The sequence below is a fragment of the Styela clava genome, chromosome 7, assembly GCF_964204865.1.
Source record: "Styela clava chromosome 7, kaStyClav1.hap1.2, whole genome shotgun sequence".
In the NCBI taxonomy this organism is placed as follows: domain Eukaryota; kingdom Metazoa; phylum Chordata; class Ascidiacea; order Stolidobranchia; family Styelidae; genus Styela; species Styela clava.
The window spans coordinates 21,031,734-21,053,075 of NC_135256.1; the positions used below are offsets into that span (position 1 = coordinate 21,031,734).

General features: G+C 33.3%; 1 protein-coding gene across 1 annotated transcript; it reads left to right on the forward strand.

The window, feature by feature from the left end:
- Nucleotides 1–6,371: 6,371 nt before the first annotated feature.
- LOC120328838 (uncharacterized) lies at nt 6,372–21,330 on the forward strand. The gene is made up of 22 exons (XM_039395383.2): nt 6,372–6,499; nt 6,762–6,854; nt 7,207–7,335; nt 7,649–7,771; nt 8,677–8,820; nt 9,143–9,262; nt 9,365–9,484; nt 9,764–9,889; nt 10,311–10,436; nt 10,716–10,844; nt 11,189–11,277; nt 12,085–12,298; nt 13,456–13,532; nt 13,608–13,791; nt 14,349–14,480; nt 15,027–15,211; nt 16,072–16,238; nt 17,263–17,395; nt 17,505–17,614; nt 18,500–18,647; nt 19,281–19,365; nt 19,477–21,330. The coding sequence occupies exons 1-22, from the start codon at nt 6,391–6,393 to the stop codon at nt 19,641–19,643; spliced, it is 2,910 nt and encodes a 969-aa protein (XP_039251317.2). The 5' UTR covers nt 6,372–6,390; the 3' UTR covers nt 19,644–21,330.
- Nucleotides 21,331–21,342: the final 12 nt, after the last annotated feature.

Genomic DNA, 21,342 nt, shown 5'->3' on the forward strand with positions numbered 1-21,342 from the left:
TGAGTGCTAGCTTTTCAAAACCTATAATTTGATCGTGATTTTCACAGCTGTGTTAACAAAAAGGGAATTTTTAACCAAGCTACATATATACTCAGAATCAAACTTTTTGGCTTAGCTAGGCGTACTGATGAAAACATTGTACAAATAAATATCAATAATGTCCATGTAAATATTACATAAATATATCACGGCATGTAAATTTAAAAATAGACGCTGCAATTTTACACTAATAAATATACGTATTACGAGTGGATTCCAAAATTTGCGTTATTCGAAATTATGTACAAGAATAAAATTTGTGATTAATTCATACATTCAGATACGCATGCCATCGCAGTTAACATCTACAACAACCATTAAATTAATGAGTTCTTATGGAAAGTTCGTAAATTTATGTGTTCGTTTTCATAGTGATAAAAATCGGATTGGGAAATCTGATAAAGGACATTTTCTCATTTCAAATGATAATCGATGATTTTACGGTATATATAATTCGATATATATAATACCACAGATACGTATAGTTTCGTATTAAGAGATTAAAAAGATTTAAAGTTTATGTCTTCGCGGATGATACAATAAACGAAAACATATGTAAAATCAGAACTGCATACAATTTCGGAATAGCGAGTAATAATTTTTCGGATGACATCATGTTATGAGGCCTGGATAATATGATAAAAGTTTACAACTGCAAAGCATATCATGATTTTCGCAATATACAATCCCCATTACAAAGCAAAATGACCATACAAACTTGTCGTGTAAGTTATGGTCTCATGTTATAGAGTTATATATTTAATATACAAAAGATCTTAGGCAATGACAATGCATATTGTTGGTAATTATTATGAGATTGAATGCATGTGTCAAATATATCTGTTATACGTTATTTTTGCGTGTTAGTAAATGTAACCTATTTGCTGTTTCTAGTTTAATTTTCTTGTCATGTGCGTGAAGCGATAAATAATTAAACTAATCTTCTTCATTTTGAAAATGAAAAGGGTTGCCGCCCACGAAGTTTACATAAACATAGAGTAAAATAACCACACAGATGACAAGTTATATCGCTTAAAGCAATAACGTGGAATGCATAATCTCGTTTTAATACGTATGCAAATCTAACGAAACACAAAACAAGATTAAGGTTTCTGCCGTGACTCCGTAGGTAATTAGGTAAATGCTTAGGTAAGGAAATGTCATTGGACATGATGAAAAATATTAATACAACTATTGCAAAAAGACATGCAGAGTTTGAGCTTGAAAATTAAGCGGTTAATTATAAAATCCTAATAATATTTATTTCTAATAAACTGTCAAGACGAAGAAAACAAACCACCTCATATGGATCTGAAGGAAAACATGAGAATAGTTTAATAAACAAATTGCTCAACGTTGGTAAATATGATGAATGCTAGTCACTTAAATGTAACTACAGTTCTTTGTGCTATGCATAATTATTTCTAATTACTTAGATACTAATCCGATTACGTAGCGCAAACATTTGTTTTTGTAACAAATAAAGTTTTTTCATTTAATCATGTATTCAAAAATATGGGGTCTTAAGACAATAGCTTTGCGTTATTTCTACGGCAATTAATGCTTAGAACCGTGCATATGGAAATATCACTTCTTCTTTCCCCGACACCGCTTTCACCACTTAGAAAATCCTGTTTTCAAGTTAAAATATTTGCATCATGTCCATCAACGGCCTGTTTTGCTCATCGAAATATCCGCTTACTAAGAAAACCGAGCCAGACAAATGATCACGACAAGCTGATAACTTTACAAATTATGTTCTCTATTTCATACAAAATTTCCGACGAGTAACGTCGCACTGCAGAGAAACTATAAAGAGTAAACCTCGAAAAGAAATTCACCAACGTTAATATTGTCCAATTCCAATTGAGTATTGCAAATGGCTTCTCTTTCTATTAAGACTGCTAATTTCCTGCTGCAGCTATTCAAACGAACGTTTGCTGTCGTAGGCATCTAATTACCCTGGTCTTAGAATTTGATGAATACAACACATCATCGCGCCCGCAAATATCATGTCGTGAGCCATAGCTGACCACTATTTGTCTTTTTATTTTTCGGCTTCGTCTAGCTCTCGTCCGCAGCCATGTGGTTAAAAAGTGCAGACAAAAATTAGTTTAATTTTTAATTTGTTTACATCGAAAGACACATTATAGCGAGAAATACATTTTCTGTTATTTGGTCCAAGTTTTCGAATTAATACGTACATATCGTCAGACGGACAATTTAGTAATTGTATGACAACCGAGCTTCTGATTATATGTAATATTTATATAATATGTCAATGTGCAGTAGCATGTGATAAAGACATAGAGCCGTGACTTCTTCCGTGTTCTGAAATATTGTTGTAATCGTGGCATCTGCGGTTAGTGTGCCCCGTAGTGATAATATGTTCGTTAAATAAACAATAGACCAATGCTCAAATATATGGGCACGTAAACCACAGCCAAGCAGTCTCTACCTTTGACGTTACCGGTACCCTCAAAAAACTTCCGAGTTTCCTGTAGCAAGGATTTTCAGAATCAGCCGTCACGCTTGGCGGAAGCGCTTGAAATAAGTTTAAAACAGTGTTCCCATGCGTAAAAGTCAATACAGCGAAATTTTGAATGAACTATCGGATCTCATAGGGTTCATAGAAAATTTGAAAATACATAAAGTAAAAAATTCCATCTTAAACCACGGGAATTTTAAAGCAATTGTTCGAGTAATCAAGAAGAAACGCGATTTTTTCATAACGATAGGAAGAAGAATAACATGATGGACAACAACAGCGTAAAGCAAAACGATCGTTATGTCCACTAACGTGTCCAACAAATTATTCTGCAATCTCTCATTGATATTCAGAACAATACGCCTTTGCATATATTCTCCACGCTGGACAGTAAATGAATATGCATCAAAGGCCCCACATCGCTTAGTTAAACGTGGTGAACCCCGACTTCCTCATGCAGTGAAAATTGGTGAGCAAGGACCTCATGAAGTATTCATCATTTTTAGTAATGAAATACCCAAATTACGTTCATGATAATAATACCAACAATGGCCTTGGTACATAGGTCATAGATGCAAGTCTTACCACATAATAACGAAATTGTTTGCTATGACAAGTGTAGTGAAGCGGTTGTTACACAAATAATAATTTAATCATGTGGTAGGCTACAGAATTCGTGCGTGGGCACATTTCTCATATTTCTTCTCGTATGACTTTTCCAATTGTTCATCTGCTTCCAAATCTCCCTCTGGATAATTCCTGGGCGTATTCATGGTGTGTCATTCTCAAATCGAGCATTATGCAATCACATTTTTAGGCCTTGTGAAACTACAAAAATTCAATTACGTACATCAACTTACATATCACACAAAGGTTCATCGCGTAGTTCAAATAACATACACGAAACAAAAGGGTCGCAACAATATATTTCGCCCTCACAAAAGATTAATTATCTTTACTTATTTTACTTAAATCTGAATGTTTTCTAAAGTTGATATCACACAATTACGTTTGCAACTAAGCAACTCACTAATAACATTCTATAAATATTTATCGAACAATTGTTATATTATGTAATGCGTGGGCATTAATCACAATGTTTGAATAAAAACTGAATACAATGAAATACAATGATTTAAGTTCCTCTAAGCCAGTTGGTATCCCACACATGAAAGTCCCCTTGATTTTTGTCGATTGTGGCCGATATCGAACATTTAAACAGTCTAATTGGTGATATTTTTTCATGTAGCTTAAACCAACATTTTTCACTGAAGCAACTTGGCAATGCTAGTAAATAACATATACTTTACATTCTGAGAATGGCGGCACTCAGCATGTAGAATTAAGAAGACTTTCTTAATTCATCTTGCAGTGATAATGGGAACGAGTGAATCTTTCGCAAGAATGCAAGCCCTAATATTTATTTAGAACTATGAAGTTAGACCCACATGTGTATATATATATTAGCAAAACAAATGAATAACGCTTATCTTTTTGGGCGTGTGTGTGTGTGTTACCTGTACTTCAACATAAATAGATCATTTAAAATACGAAAATATAAAAGTACATTTCACTGATATCCATTCTTAAGCATGATATAGTTTTAAATTTCCAAGTTTGAATGGAGATGCATGTAATTCTTCAACATTCAAACACACACAATATACAGGGTGTCCATAAAGTCTCTTTACAGTTTCAATTTTGTTAGGAAGTCAGTTATCAATATATCTTAACCAGGTTTGTTGTTTTTCAATCAGTAATTGTTAAAGTATTTTTGCTTCATTTATTACACTTTGAGGGCCAAAACAATATGTCTATATGATATCGATAAATTCCCTTAGTAATTTTTGAAAAATTAAAGACTTTATATACACTATATATATATATATATCTGTAAAGTTAAACCGTGTAGTGTTTTGTACATGAGGAATTATTTAAATAGTTTAGATTTCATAGCCTATAAGATACACTTCGAAATACAGATATGTGTGGTGTGGCGTATCCATTAGCCGGTTAGAATACGAAAGTGGGTGCAATATTTGTATTAAACTGTACAACATGATTAATCGGTTTGTCCAGATATAAAGTTGCGGGTCCACACCACAAGAAAACGTGCCTTTTACGAGTAGAGTGAAGTTGCTAGTAAGAGTTACCCACTTAGGTAATAATTTCACATTAGTATGGGAAATGGGTATCGCGTTTCATATGAATTTTCAAGATAGGCATAAATAGCGTCTGCATAACACACGGAAAATATTCTGTTTCCAAATGAACTGATGTTTCTATCTAATTTCTGATGTCTTTTATACACAACTATTTTTGATTCGCAAAGCATTCGGTTTCATCATCACTCACGACATTGTTTAAACTCGGGGCCCATTTCAAATAAAATGTCATACAAGTATCAAACAATAGTTATAAGAAACAATACTATAATTGATTAACAAATTCCTCGGGAGATTATCATTTCATATTGTATTTTATCCAACACGTTCTTCCATGGGAACCGTTAACTCTTTTGCAACTTGCTTTAGATATCATCCTTGTTTTAAGGCCATCAATATCACAAACGTTAGTCATGTACTATGTATGCACTGCTGTGTGTTGAGGATGGTACAAATAGTACGAGCAGTAGCTATGAATATACAGAAAAAAAATCATTGATTATTTATTTTTAAATAAATTTTAGCTAAATTTAGGTGACAAGCTTTTAGGTTCATGGGATCATTGGGTCAATATCGTAATGTTTTGCACACGCGCCAATAATAAAGTTTGGGACGCAATTTAAATTGCTAGCTTATTCATTACGATATTCCTTTTCTTTGTAAAATTGATATCAGATACTTTAATTATTCAATCCATTTGTTCACGAAGATTTAAATCTATTTCTATATCATACAACAAAAGCATAGTAAACAATGTAGATTCCATTATGCGATCAGACGATTTGATCCGCCTTTCTTACTGATGATAATTCTTGACTAAAGAACGGGGTTGGAGTTGTCATAAACAATTCTAGATACGCTGATACGGGGTATTTTAATTAGTTATGTCATTGGTTGTCTGTAATATTTTTCTGTATTTTGGCTAAATATATGAAGAGAGTTTTTCGTATAGGACAATGTTGCGATATCAACTCAAATGAATCCAAGTTTCAGATCGTAGAGCTCTTGTATTTATATATAAACAAAGCTTAGAGGATATCTAACAGAAAGTTAGAAGTAACTCTTGAAGTGATTAGCAATTTTCTAAAATTTTAAATTCTACAAAGTAGCTTTTTGACGCTGTTTAATAATATTCGTATTGAAATACGATAGTTTATATGCTCTTGATTTTATTATAATATTTAAAAAACCTATTTCATGTTTTATTGGGTAAATTGGCTTTAGTAGTGCTTGTCAAAGACTTGCCCTTGTTTAACTGTAAGATTTTAATCCATGCTAAACTAAAATAAACTAAATAATTAGCAAAATATTTTCAAATAAAGATGCACCCATTTTTATTTACATTTATAGATGAAATAATAGATGTTTTTATGTATTTACCGATATAGTTACTTTATCCATCAGATTTACAAGCCATGCTAGTGTTATATGTTTACCTATAAAACAAAATAGGAACCTATTATAGCTTTTATTTTTCTGGAAACACTAAGTTCTATTTAAGAAGAGTAATATTAGTTAGTTGCAGAAGCGCTTGCAGATCGTAGATACCGCAATTAAGAATTGCACAAATGAAACGACGAATCTTTTCCGATCTGTTTAACAAAATTTTTCCAAATAAAGCTTGAAAAAAACTCTAGATCTAGACATTCGTCATCCATTTACTTTCGAAATGTTTCAGGTTTTAGTAAAAGTAGAATTATGTGGAAAGTTATTCACTTCCCCCTCCTGATTCTACTGTTTGTAGCCTTCCAACAACCATGTTCAAGTCAAGAAACTGGACCCGAATTAGCGAATATCACCGTCATAGGTTACATATTAACGCTGATTTAATACTAGTTCTTAAGCAAATAATGTCAATAATTTTCGAAATACATATATGAATAAAACATTAAATCAATTAGGATTAAACTTCGAAGCTTAAAAAAATAAATATCCTAAAACTCACACATGACGATAAAGTGAATAAATCGTAAATAAACGTCAACATTATCTGCAATTTGTTTATTAAAATTTCATCTTGAAAAGTTTAAATCTTATAACGATAAATTTTTGTTTTCTTTCAATTTCAGTTAACGGCGAAGAACGTACATTTGCAGTGGAGAAACAATACCTCCCATTGTTTAGCGAATTAGCAAAGGCAATTGTCGAAAGCTTGAATGGGGGTAAGATACGTATTCAACTTGGTAATATCATATTTGAGAGAAATAATAATGCATATTTTAGGTAGAGTTGAAAATTTTGATTTTCTTGCGAAAGAAGTATTAACTATCAAGTAATCATAAAAATAAATAGTGATTAATGGGACTTTGTTGGTGTGCTGACTATAGCTGCGACGTGTGCGTGTTATTTATTGCTATTTAAGGGGAGCACAGAACGTAAACGCATTCTAACCTGTTTATACCTCCCATAATTTGAATGAATCATATTTTACTTTTGACCAACTATCTACAATTGATGTAAGTTTGTAAAGATCAATCAAAAAGCATTCATGAACATCAGTTTTTCATTAATTAGACTTGGACGAGTGCAAGTCAGGAGTTCATACTTGCAACCTTACAGCTGAGCATTGTGTAAACTTGGATGGAAATTTTCATTGCCCATGTAAAGATGGATACGTCCGACACACAACTAACGCGACATGCGGTAAGATCTAAGTTACCAATCGTTGTTGTGCTAACTTTTGTAAATATTACAAAATAATCGATTACTTTTATCTGGAAAAGTAGGTAATTTTTTTTATTGTAGTAAATTTTTCGTGTAGCATTACGGTCGGGTTACCACTTGAATGTAAAATAAGCAAAGCATCATTCTAGAATCTAGAATATATACTCATCAACAACGTTGATTAACCCCGCTCTTTGTTTTGGCCTATTTCATCTCTCTTTGTTTATTTATATGAAATATTTTACAAAATATACAAGTTTAAAGCTCAACTATTTATTAATTATTTTTACAGAATTGGATCTTTGCAAACAAAGTGGTACAAATTGCACCGGACTAAAAGTTTGCAACAACGATGCTGCTGATTTACGATGCATATGCAGGGACGGGCATGTAGAGAATGGCACCGAATGCGTGGGTGGGTTGACGTCAATTTTTCGATATAAAATAATTGTTCAAGTCAGTCTTATATATAGAACCATTATGGTTGATGGTTTATTAATTTTAAATGTTATCCAGTCTAACGCTTGATGATTTGAATATGTTGAGCATCAGAAAACTTAGAAAAAAAATGTGTGTATGGGGTGTATTCTCAGAGATACAATAATGTACTTTCTTTGTTTAATAACTTTTTTCAGCTGGTAAAAATCTGAGTTATCTTACTTATAAAAAGATTCTTAGTATTTAAATAAAGGATACTATGATATTGTGTATTGAACTACAAGTACTTTCTATCTGTTTGCTTCTTACCTCGTACCCGTATGTGATCGTTCCAAAAAGGAGGATTGAACGAAATAGTGTTGATAAATAAAAATAACATATATATCAATTCTTTCCACGAAATAGCAAATATAACTCGAGCATCGGTTCTAGATCATATAGGTGATGAACGTGTTCTAACTCAACTGTTATCTAACGAAAGATTACAAATACTTCTTGAAACGAGACTTCATTATTTCCCTTTTTGGAAAATTAGCAGCAATGGTTGAGCTCGCTCATAAAAAGAAGCTTGAAAGGAAGAATATTAATAAAATGGTCTGCCCGAATTTTACTCAACAAAAGTAAAAATGAATATTTAATATACGCCAGAAAACGGAGTCGTCTTAACCGATTGGGAATAATCATTTTAAATACATCCAGATTTTCAATGATTATAGTCCTTTTTAGTCGTTACGAAAGTATTTATTCGTCGTAATGAACTAATATTATTTCACGCTTCCCGGTCTTTACACACTATGCAAAACTTTTTTACAAAAGCTACGTAATCGGACGTTTATTTGATATTCCTTCTCCCCATCAACTAAAAAGTTTTCATTTTTTCAGTGATAACTTCGTGCGACGCAAATGACTGTCCAGTAAATTCTACTTGCGTAGAAGACGGCCAGTCTTATAATTGCATTTGTAACAGCGGGTATGAACTCGAAACCGCAACGGGATCTGGTGGAATGCAGAGTAGTTCGTGCGAAGGTGGGTTCTGTAAATATAAATCATCAGTCTGATTCATTGTGGTTTTATATTTTGTAGGTATTATTATTTTTGAGTTAACATTTTGGATTTAAAAGTATTACCTCGAATTATTGATTGAAATTAGTATAAGGATCAGATTATTAAAAATGACCCGAATCGGATTTGATACATAAAAGGGGTCGACCGAGTTGTCCGCAGATTCCGTCTGATATGATCTCTTCAATTCTCTCGGTAGAGACGGACAAATTGGCATACGCGGTATCGATTCGACAAACATCTCCAAAATATGTATATTTATTTATTTATATTATAATATCCTTAGACATCGATGAATGCACTGTTGGTACTCATTGCGATAACAATGCTGATTGTAGCAACACAATTGGTTCATTTACATGCATGTGTCAGTCGGGATATACTGGAAACGGGAAGAATTGTACAGGTACATTAACTAACGCCAGAATATCAAACCAACAAGTACTGCTAAAATTGTCTGTAAAAACAGATTTGTTTCAAAATTAATTTATGTGTTTCAATTTTATAGATATCAATGAGTGTGCTTCAGATCTTACAAACGACTGTTCACAATCATGTACAAATACAAAGGGAAGTCACACTTGTGAGTGTTACGATGGATTCTCTGGCGATGGTATTAACTGTGAAGGTAAAGAATTTCATTGTATACTCCTCATTCTTCGTTACTGCCATTTAAGGTATCGGATATACTTTAAGACAAATGCCCAAGAATTATTATATCGCGGTTCCATTCATTCAATCACTGGTCAATACAGCTGTTGCTGAGGCGATTTCAAAAATCTAAAGTCATATCATCAAACATGAGATTCGAACTAGTTTTTGCAGTATATTCGCAATGATCTTGTTGCATGAGTCAAAAAAATAAAACCGAAAAACTTTAAAATAATCGATAGTAAATTATATTCAGATATCAATGAATGTTTAAACGGGGATGCGAATTGTCACGCCACACTTGCAACGTGTAAGAATACACAAGGCAGTTCAGAATGCCATTGTAATGAAGGATACTCAGGAGACGGCGTAACGTGTGCAGGTACCCTCTATGAATATGGATATATGAAGATATTTCGTATGATATCCATTGCATGAAAAACGAATTTCACTTAATTAAAACAATGTGTCATGGGATTATTACGAGATATTGCAAAATTAGCAAAATGAAATAAAATATTAATGTCGTGCTCGAAGACAACGCAGCTTTTTATTGCGTACCAGGGTATTTTTAGCGTTTCAAAATTATGATTGACGAGCGTGATAGATTTTTCTATGTCTATGGAAAAAAGTTGTATGTTTTTGTTAAATAACAAAAATGGCTTGTAATTGAAGTTAATGTTGATCATATAGTGATCGACGAGCCGTTTCCAGAAACGATGATTATCAGCTATATGATATTATTACAATTGTCCTTAGATATTTATGTCCCGTATATATAAGAAAATGAATCATATATTCAGATGTTAACGAATGTACGACAGCACAAGACAATTGCAACGATACTCTTGCAACTTGCGGTAATACAGAAGGAAGTTTCGAATGCACATGCATGAATGGGTATACAGGAGATGGAGTTGACTGTCAAGGTATCACATTTGGGTCACATATCACAAGTCCAAAAAAGATAGCTGTGCAGGCCTACGAATAGACATGTAGACAACGGAGGAAGCACGCTGAATTTGTATTCAGTCTCTGTCTATAAATACGTTATGCTGTTAACTTTTTTATTGCCGAGAATTTTCAATGATTCGTGTCATTCATGTGTTTCGAAGGGCTAATATTTGATTAGTGTTGAGATTATATTTAGAGGTTGTAACTTTAGAGGTTGTTGATTTAATGAAACGCATTTGCTTTTTCATGCTTAGATATTAATGAATGTACAGACGATACGCACGACTGTAACATGCAAACAGAAGTATGTGTCAATTCACCGGGTGATTTTTTTTGCGAATGTGCGCCAAATTACGAAAGACATAGTTCAGGTCTATGCGCAAGTAAGTATATAATAATGATGATTTGATAAAAATGAATTATTTTCTTAACTTTAAAAAGTCGCTTGTTTTTGTTTGTTTTTGGACTCTTTAATGAAATAATTTTTTGTACCATAGGTATTTTTTTCAAACAGCCATGGAAAATTACATAATAACGTGTCCAAAAACGATACTATTAAACTCCTCGCACACGGTCATCTTCAATTATACTTATATTATACATGGCTTAATATGTAAAACTACACTGCATATTATTTTCAACATATTCCACCTGAAGCATAAAGCCTCAGCCCAACTTAAAAACATATTGTCATTGAGCATTCCGCAGTGATTTTATCTATTAACAGTAGAGGGGTTTGCGACAACGGCATCGATAACCACTCGGCTAAGCTCAAGTTCAAGAAAACGTCGACAGACCTCTGATATTGCAACAGAAGTAAGTCTAGTCTGGTATTAACATTAAATGATATAGTGGTGAATTTTACATTCGCATCTTCGGTATAGTTACTATGTACTGTATCTATGTTGAATCTGTCAATATATCATCAAAGTAAATGTTAAATACCAGGGTAATTAAACAAAATTAACTGCTTCTGAATATATCGGTATACCTACAGTCATTCACCTATATATAGTCACGCCATTGCGGAATACGAAACTTTGCATAAACGTAATAAAATCATCGTTTCAATAATAAAAGACCGCTAATCAAATGCCACATATTGTACATATGCATATTTGACCTAATCAACGATATTTTTTTTTAAAAAATAGCCCGAGCTAATGATGGAATAGTCGTAAGCTAAAGTTTATTTTAAGTAATTGTTTTCGTTGAAATGAGTAAAAGAAGAGCGTTTAGTATTTTTTTTGAAATGGACATCAAAAATAGACAGCTCGGCTCATTTCTCATCTATGTAGTTTAAAATTCCGACATTCACAATTCTATAATTAGCTTTTTTAGCACACACTTTTCGTTGAAATGAGTCACTAGCCTAATTAATACACATACTGACTATAGAAACGGAAATAAAATTATATCAAATCCATGTGCAAAAATGATACGAACACTAAATTTGACTTTAATTAAAGAACTGAAAGCATTCGGCAATTTCTCAATTGTTCTCGGGTAAGTCAAAACTCCCATTTGAAACGTCGTCATTCTGACAAAATTTTAATTGTTCTAATTGTTATATCAGAAAATTCTTTTCTATTAAAATTCCTTGAATGCTTATTTTCTCTTTAGCTTGAAAAATTCCTTACGAATTTGTTGAGTGTCAGAGGACTTGACGCCGACGTGAGTGTGCAAGTGATAAGCGAAACATTTAACAACGCTGACAATTCAACTATATACGAACTTTTAATTTCGGCTGATCCTCAATTGGCAACATTTCTTCAAGAGGCCTTTACAAATTTGGAAGGGCAAACTCTTGGTGGCCTGACTATTGCAAAAATATCTTGTAAGTAGTAGTAAATCATTCATTTCAATTGTGGCATTGCGTATAACTGACGTTGTAGCTAAATGTGAGACTTTTTCTCATACCACAGACAAAGAGTTAAGCACTGTAATCGATTTTAAATCGTAATCGAAAAATGTGAAGTTAAAAAGAAAGCCGAAAGAAGTGACTTACCTACGTATAGGAATCTAAAAGTTTTAGGTACTCGTGCTCTCCATTCACTATATTCGATCAACGTATTTATGTTGATGTAGGTAAAATAAACGACAAACACGAAACCGGCGAATGAAAGTTGAGTGAATTGTAATATTAAATCCTAAAAATAGTGTCTTATCGACTTTTAGGTGTATAAGAGCCGCTTTATAATACGTGGACAAATACGCACCATGCGCTCAAAGTCTAGATAGTATTTCTATTTCTTATTAATTTAAATCGCCGAAAGTATCGTTTCATGGCACACCTTGATAGTTTTGGTGCAGCGTTGTAAGCCTTTAATTTTTTGAGCTTAATTATTTTAAATTCTAAATTAAGAAGAAGCTGGTGGAAAATTAGAGGAACATTATAGCGTCATTCCAGGGAGAGAGCAACTTGACTTGTCCCATAATTGTCATACCATTCTCTAGGAGCATAAATATAGTTCATGCTATATGTTCTTGATCAAGATTGATACGTTACTTTGGCAGAATAATATAGTGTTCATATCAAGTGAGATTTATACAATTGGGTGCTGAGACAAGTTTAGAGCATGTGTGAGAAAAAGAGACAATTAAGATCAAAAGGAAAAAGAATTTGGCATGTATAAGACAAGTCTGGGGCTAGATATTTTTGAGACAAAATACCGATGAAAAAAAACAAGCTGTGTTTATTGAAAAGTTGAAGAACTATTTCCTTGTCTTGTTCTGAACGCATAATGGTATAAATACGTACGAGACTCCCAAGCCTGACATTTTCCAACGGTTACTTACCAACTTCATTTCCCACTTTTTTATCAACTGTATTCGATAGTTTCAAAATGAGTTAAGCTTGCCAAGGACTAATACAATATTAAAATGCTACAACACATGACGTAGTTAAACACGTTTTTATTCGGAAGTTATTCCCGCATCGATAGGTCGGTTTATTTGACATCTGAGGTATTATATCAAACTCTTTCATTTCAGACAAAGAGACACTGACATTTGAAGGAAGCGTAAATCTTGCAGGGACTGGTTTAACAGAGGATGATATTTGTACTCGGGTCTGTTCTTTTTCTGTGCATTGTAAGAAAAATTGCAATACCACAAGTTGTCGATTTTTATTTGTTGTTTCTTAGGTTGAAGATTATGTTCGAAATGATCTCACGTTATCCAACACAATTACGGCTACCACCGAAGTTTTCTGTAATTCTACTGCAACGGGGAATGTTGTTGATTTCAACCTCACAGTCGCTGGTGCTGATTCCGGAACTGTAGATCTGGGATTGATTTTGCAACAATTTAGCAATTTCACTATCAATGGTAAGATAGCAAGATTGAATAAATAATAAAATTAACTACCGTGTTTCTTTTGTTTCAAACAAAATTACAAAGTAGAGAATTACAAAATTTTCTAATATACAAAATATGAAAACCGATTTGAATTTACTAAAAATTACATATTTTCTATTGAAAAAAATTACTGCCAAAAATAGATTATTCAAAAATGAAAAATGATTTTCTGGAATGTCTTAAGTCACCATATTCATAAATTTCATCAAACATTCCATTTAACTGAATTTTCGGGCGAATTTTTGCACCTGCAGTTTCACGTCGAGCAATAATTCTTGAAAGTTTTCCTCTTTTACACGTTTTAGATTAATCATTTAAAACGTGCAGGAGAAATTTCTTGCTATCGTACAAGTCAAACAATAAATAAAATTCGTGTTTTCGACTAGGGGTTATTTTAAGGGTAGGGTTCAAAATCGTTTTTAAAATTCAGGCTAGGTCTTATTTTGGAGGAAACATGGTCTGTATATATAGCAAGATAAATGTTTGAATGGCAATGGTCTTCAATGTGGTGAATATTCAATTTACAGCGACGGTGAGTTGTCTGTTGAGCCCTTGTTTACCTGACGCAACCTGTACAGATGTAGGATTCGGTTCAAGAAAATGTAGCTGCAACCTCAATTTGTATGATAACGACATCACTGAACCCGGAACAAATTGCGGTAAGCATTCGTTTTCAGCATGAGCGAATGAACTCACCAGATAGAAATTTCACAACAAGATATATTCTAATTTCACAGAGACCTACATCAGCTTTACATATCCCCCTATACTATATGTCAATAACGATATCACCATCGTTTTTGCGAACAGTAATCTTTCAAAGCTGCTTCGATTTTATTTTACATACTTGACATTGTGCAATCTCATGTTTGCGCCTGACTTGTGATGTTAGGATCGTTCTCTTTTGCAAGTTCAGTGATAGTAATAATTGACGTTGTCATTCAGAAGGCATATTGTCTTTTTCACATGCGTATTTGAGTAACGCTATGCGTTTGATTCGAAACTTACGAAACAGGTATCGCACAGAAAATTTCTTGTCCTCACATTGTCAAAGCATTCCATCAATTCGGTGCATATGTTGATGTGGTAAAAAGAGGGTAGGGTAGTTAGTATCATGGCGCAATTTTTTAATTTACTAATTCAAGGTACTATTTATAACGATAAATCTAATTTGTTTCTAAACCTGAACTCATTATTTTTCATAGTTAACCCGATCCACTCCGTATACTGCAACAAAGACCAAATCGGAGTCGAGTTATACGCTGCATATTTCACCGACCTTGGTCTCGAAGCAGCTAATATTCATCTGATCGATGAAACTTGCACTGGAGTAGTTAACGTTTCCAACCTCGTCTTTCGCAATAATTTGGGAACTTGTGGCTGGGTGACGGTAAGTTTGCTGAATAATGATAATTATACAAACAAATGTCATTTTGACGTTCAAAAAACTCAAGATTAACTATAGCATATTGGACGTGGAAGTGGACGACATTAGCGGTTGGACGTGTTTTAACTTGAAAGTGTTTCTAATAGGATACCAACACTAAAATTAGAACTAAACTTAAGTCATAACACACAAAAATTAGACGACCTGTCGTTCCGAGTAATGACATTACAGCGCCCTGTCCTCCGAACGCCAAAACAATCATATAAAATGCTCATTGGTTCAGTAAAAACAAACAACGAACGAGTCAGCAGAGAGACTAATTACTACGACTCGGCGGCATATGTCCATTGCAAACTGGATTTTGTTTGGCTGTCAGCATGATTTGAACTGTTTACGTCGTATTCAGAAATATATAGTGTGTCCAGGAAAGCTTGAAGTTTTCAAAATTGCAAAGGAAATTTATCGGTACCATATATTGTTTTGGCCCTCACAGATGTATTAAATGAAGTAAAAACTTAACTTAACAATTACTGATTAAAAACAACAAACCTGGTTAACATATATTGAGAACTGACTTCATAACAAAATGGAAATTGTAAAGGTACTTCATGGACCCCCTTATATAAATACATGTCTCCGGAAACGGTGTGTATGCAGTATCTTCGTAAGATTCAGAAATAGACATCACCAGGAAATACAACAACAGTTTAGCAACCACCCATCAGCAATAGATTTGCTACATAACTTTTCCAAAAATCTGTTTCGTGCAAATTTGTTCTAGTGTCCGTTATTTTTTGTTGGTTGCCACTTCTATATCGATGGCTAGAAAAGTACATTACCAGAAAATCTTTTCTTATTTGCAGGAATATGACGGAGATCAGATCATCTATAAAAACAATGTAACGAACGTGATAAATAGTGTTGCAACACATCAAATAGCAATAATATTTCCAGTCAGTTGTTCATATTCGCGACAGTTCGGAACTGGAGACAATGATCAGACATCACCATCGATTACTGTTCTTCCATCGTGAGCACATTTTATTAGAATATTTTATATGGCCTATGTATTTGATTTTCTGTTGTACAATATTGTTTAATTTTTCAACGTATATCCAGGTCCTCACGAATATACAAACCCTGTTTGTAAATTCTTTGACTCCAGCATCAAAACACTTGCAAGCGCAGGGTAACATGTTAGGGTCAACACAACAAGTTGCTTCCTGCCATAAAAGTGTCATTATTTTGTTACTTGTACAGTTGACGGTATATTATACTGGTACAATATGTGTATTCTTGACATGCAATCTACCTTAACCTTGACAATCATATGCACACAATCCAACATACGATGCCCTTTACTATACCTTAGCTACCTCACCACGACAACATTGTGAGACTGTCTTGCAATATAATATCCATGGTTACGTAGACTGTGGTGCTTGGAGTCGACCTTTTTTTTAAACGGCGACTGCCTGGCATGTACCAGGTCGCCTTAAAGTACCTATTGTTTTTTTAATTTATTTATCAAATAACATATTTTGTTCGACTAGATTGTATTTATCTCGTTTTGTTATACTTCCCCAAAGGCGCCGCCGCTAGATAACCAGTTTTGGTTTTCGCGTCTCCTTTCACCCTGAAATGTGTGTATGTTCGTATTTTAGCATGGTGAAGAAATAAATTATTGATTACTGATTACTTGATTCCTGGGAAACCACATTATACACATAATATAACATTCTCCGGACTCCGGAATCCGGAAACGCAATATTTGTTCGAAACAACCCCAAACTCATTGTCAATAATTTATTGGTACAAACTTTTAATGTTTTTATGCCACGACACAATTAAAATGCCTTATTTTGCGACAACCGCTTTTTACAATTTTACGACTGGAGTTCACTGAAGAACTATGTAAGTTAAGAGTTATTTTGGTTTCAGAACATTTTCAATGCAGGTATAAATACTTAATTAACCAATCCATTTTCGTGGTCATTAGAGTAAAACAATCTTCTATTTAAACACTTTATTATTGTAATTATATTTTGTTGAAGGACGGTAATTATAACTGATGCATCTGGTACGGGGGAACTAGAGGTTACGCTAGCAGTTTTTGATAACGACAATTTTTCATTGGCTCTGGACAGTAATAAAGTTATGGAATTTGGCGACCCACTGTTCGTTGAGGTATGTGTTGCGTGTCAGAATTGCAAGCTTTCCGGTTTATAAAATACACAATACATGAATCTTGTATTATTTAACATTATGAAGTTTTAAAACAGAATTTCTTCTGTAGCTCACCCATTCCGCGTCAGCTACGGATAACTATTTGAAAGCAACAGACTGCTGGACCACACCTTCCGACGACCCAGATGATACAACAAGACATGATGTGATTACGGACGAGTAAGCTTGACTGATGTTTGTTTGTGGTTCATTCATTGCTATTTGAAACGTGTATAAAATTGGTTCGTGTATCTTGAAATTTTTCAATTGTCCGAATATTTCTTTTTTTCATTTTTATGTGTGAAAATCCGTTTTACGATCTAGCAATATGGTTTATCAACTCGTGTGCTGTATCTATCTTCAAAAAGCATTCAGAATTTTAAACCAATTGTATTCTGAAGTTTTACCGCAAAGCCTGGGATGCTGATTCGTTGAAATGCATTTACTGGATTTCCTGTCACCAATATCACCAAAGTCTTGGTGATAACAACTTAAATATCGATTTGTTTATCAATCGCTTTGGTGAATGAATTTAGCTAAACTTTGTTATGTTACCTTTGTTAAATTGTTGTTATGTTCAACGCACAAGTGTTATTGAAAATTTGAAAAAAAAGCTGTCTACAGTCTCTAATATGAAAATATATTACAATAATGTGTTCAGAACTAAGCTAGATTCTTTTTAAAATTTTACTTAATACACTTCAAATACATTTACATTATTTTAGAAAAAAATCTTTATTGTCTATATTTTTAACAATCAAACCAATTCGAAAGGTAACCAATCTCTCCTAACCAGTCTCTGCCCCCCAGCAGTAATCAGTTTCAATTTGATTCAAATTTGATTTCGAGTCACAAAATATCTTTACAACATAAATGGGTCATTAACATATACCGGTATATTTGTCATCAACATTCTTCAAAATATTTTTCTGACATCTTACCATGCCTCAATTTTTATGCCATGTTCAAAGCATCTGAGCGAATATATATATGTATATATCTATAATCAATAACATAAAGGCGCAACATGGGCTTTATCTGTACAAATTCATCTGGGATTTTCAGGTGTCCAGCTACCTATGCTTCTGTTGACATAATATCCAACGGAGACGGACAGACGGCCAGGTTCAGGGTGAGCGTTCAGCCCTTTGTGGATGAAGATAAACTATACGTTCATTGTAATGTCGAAGTCTGTCAGTCATCCTGTCAGAAGGTAAAAAAAATAATACAGATTTTTTTAAATGAAACAAAAGTATGTAGAAAAAATCAACTCTCTGTTTTACTGATAGTATTTTACTAACACACCTCGAATAGCATAGAAATATAGAATACTATAATCGAATTAATAATTGAACAAGAATACAAAATAATTTCTCAAAAGTATAGAACATTATCATTTATCTTATTGCATTGGTAATATTCCCAGTGGTTCTCAAACGGTGAGCGCGCCCCACAAGGAGGGCGTAGACATTTTTTTTGAAATGTTGTGAAGCTAATTAATAATAAAAATATTTGTTATATTTGACCTTGTCCGCCTTATTTTGGATATATACATTTCTTTATTTTGAATATTTAACTTCAAAGATTTTTTTTAAAACATACTTTTGCCTTACTATCTGTTAATTGTAGTTTATTGTTAGCTAGTTATTTTTGAAGTGGGACACGAGACTTGACAAATTCTAAAGGTTTGAGAACCGCTGCTCTAAACACTTTTATCATAGTTGGCCAAAAGATGTACAAGTTCGTCATTATTACTTTAGTTTTGCACTGACGATTTCTTGGGTCTTTCCAACATTGTGTTTTTTCAACACAATACTTAACTAACCATGCGATTTGTCTGATACAGACCTGTACTACAAAAAGGCGAAGAAAGCGAAATGCAAACGATGGGAAGTCAAATACCGTTTCAGTGGGTCCGATTACAACCCAAGGTAAGCCCTTGTTGGTGAATACATAATACTAAATTCATATGAAATAAATATATCACACTATAAATAATATAGAATACAATTTTTAATCCTGCAATTTCTTCCTCTTTTTAGAAACAGAGGATAATGAAAATGTGTCGGCCACAAGTTCCAATACTGCGGCTATTACATTGGGGTGTATTTCGGCGGTTCTTCTCATTGGCCTGACCGTGCTTGTCGTTCACCGAGTTCGAAAGAAATCCAACGAAGGAGAAGGCATAACAATGCGAAGATTTTGGTGAAGAGAATTAAGTGAAAAAAGTTTTCGAGATTTAAAGTATCGTTAAATTTTGAATGTTTTTTTTATACTTCACGTAGCCATATGTATTTTTCTTGTATAACATTTTCGCTTACGTTCTAGGAAATTTACCTAAACTGTCAAATACAAATACAAGAAAAACTTTTTTCTCTGTAATGTGTTACATATAAACCGTGTTTGCCTAAAAATAAGACCCAGCCTGAATTCTTAAAAGGTTTTTGATATAAGCCATCCCATTAAAATAAGACAATAAAATAAGTCGATAGCAAGAAATCTCTCCCACGCGTTTTGAATGATTAATCTAAAAAGAGTGATGGTCATTTTTGAATAATCTATAATTAGATTTTTTTTTAATTAAAAACGTGTTATTTATAAGTAAATGGATATCGGATTTCATATTTTGTATATTCGAAAATCTTGTGATTCCCTACTTCGTATTTTTGTTTTTGATAAATGAAATCACCCCAAAATAAGCCCTAGTGTTTGGAAGAAAAATGAAATAAGACACTATCTTATTTTCGAGAAAACACGGTAGCATACATATGACATCACAACTATATGTATATAGTATATTTTTATCAACCTGTTGTTCAGGTAGTTTAGAACTGAAATTTGTTTCAGACCGTTTCACTATTGCACGTAATCTGTCATAATCTATCACATGTATATACCCATATAAAATTGAGATATTTTTTTTTATTTTTCTTGCATTGTAGAATTAAATAATTACATGTTTTTTGTTAAATCTGATAATTAAAAAGTAAGAGTGGAAAACAGAATTGAATTCCTTCGATATTTGTCATATATAGGTCTTTGTTTGATTCATTGTACATATTTGCAGACTTGAGATAAATTTGATATCTGTTTTGCTGAAAAATTGCATGAAAATAGTTTTGTATTGAACTAATAAGCAAGTACATTACAATAACTTTCAATCTGTTTGTTATGAATATTTGATGCAAGGTATTGTTGTCTCGTATATGATATTCATTCAAATTTCGTATCAAGTCTTTTTCGGGTTCAATCCACTTAACTATACTATAAGTTTACTTCAGTGCTCAACAATATCGACCAGTTACGTAAAAAGGCTGCCAATAGCCCGGTAAAAGTTTCATAAAACAAAACAACAAAAAGTTGAGTCGATTATTATTTCTATCTGAAATAAGAATGTTTTCGGTGTAATACATGTGTTCGAAAAACTTACCATAAAATACTACAACAAATACGGTGATATCGTTTTTTTACTTACATCCATCCACATCTTCAATCCTCCGGCGGTCTACTTCCGCATCTGGCGAGGGAATAATTTTTTTTGAATTGCATGTCCACGCACCTGTTTCAAATTTTCTCATACCGTACAGGCTAGCGATAAAGTGTTGAAATTCACAACACCCAGTCAACAGTTTTCAGCGTCTAGGAAACGGAGCGTCAGTGAAATTGAAAGCTTTTTCGATCCATTCTTCTTCCTGTCTTACATGAAATGAATGCCGGAGATGTTGTTGTTATGGCGAATCTAGCGTTTATTTAGTAATCGATACTATACTGGCAGCGATTCGAAGACGCCATTCTATACCCAGAGCTGATTCATTGCCAGTTGGCTCAGTTGAACGGAACTTGTTGTTTTCATGTATTGTTTGAATTTCGTGTGAAAAAAATGAAAAGTGAATGAATTAACTGCTGAT

Coding starts and splice junctions, on each gene's coding strand:
- LOC120328838 (XM_039395383.2), top strand. CDS start 6,391: ATGTGGAAAGTTATTCACTTCCCCCTCCTGATTCTACTGTTTGTAGCC. Junction 8,821..9,142: donor GCAGAGTAGTTCGTGCGAAG/GTGGGTTCTGTA, acceptor TAATATCCTTAG/ACATCGATGAATGCACTGTT. Junction 17,615..18,499: donor CATGATGTGATTACGGACGA/GTAAGCTTGACT, acceptor TGGGATTTTCAG/GTGTCCAGCTACCTATGCTT.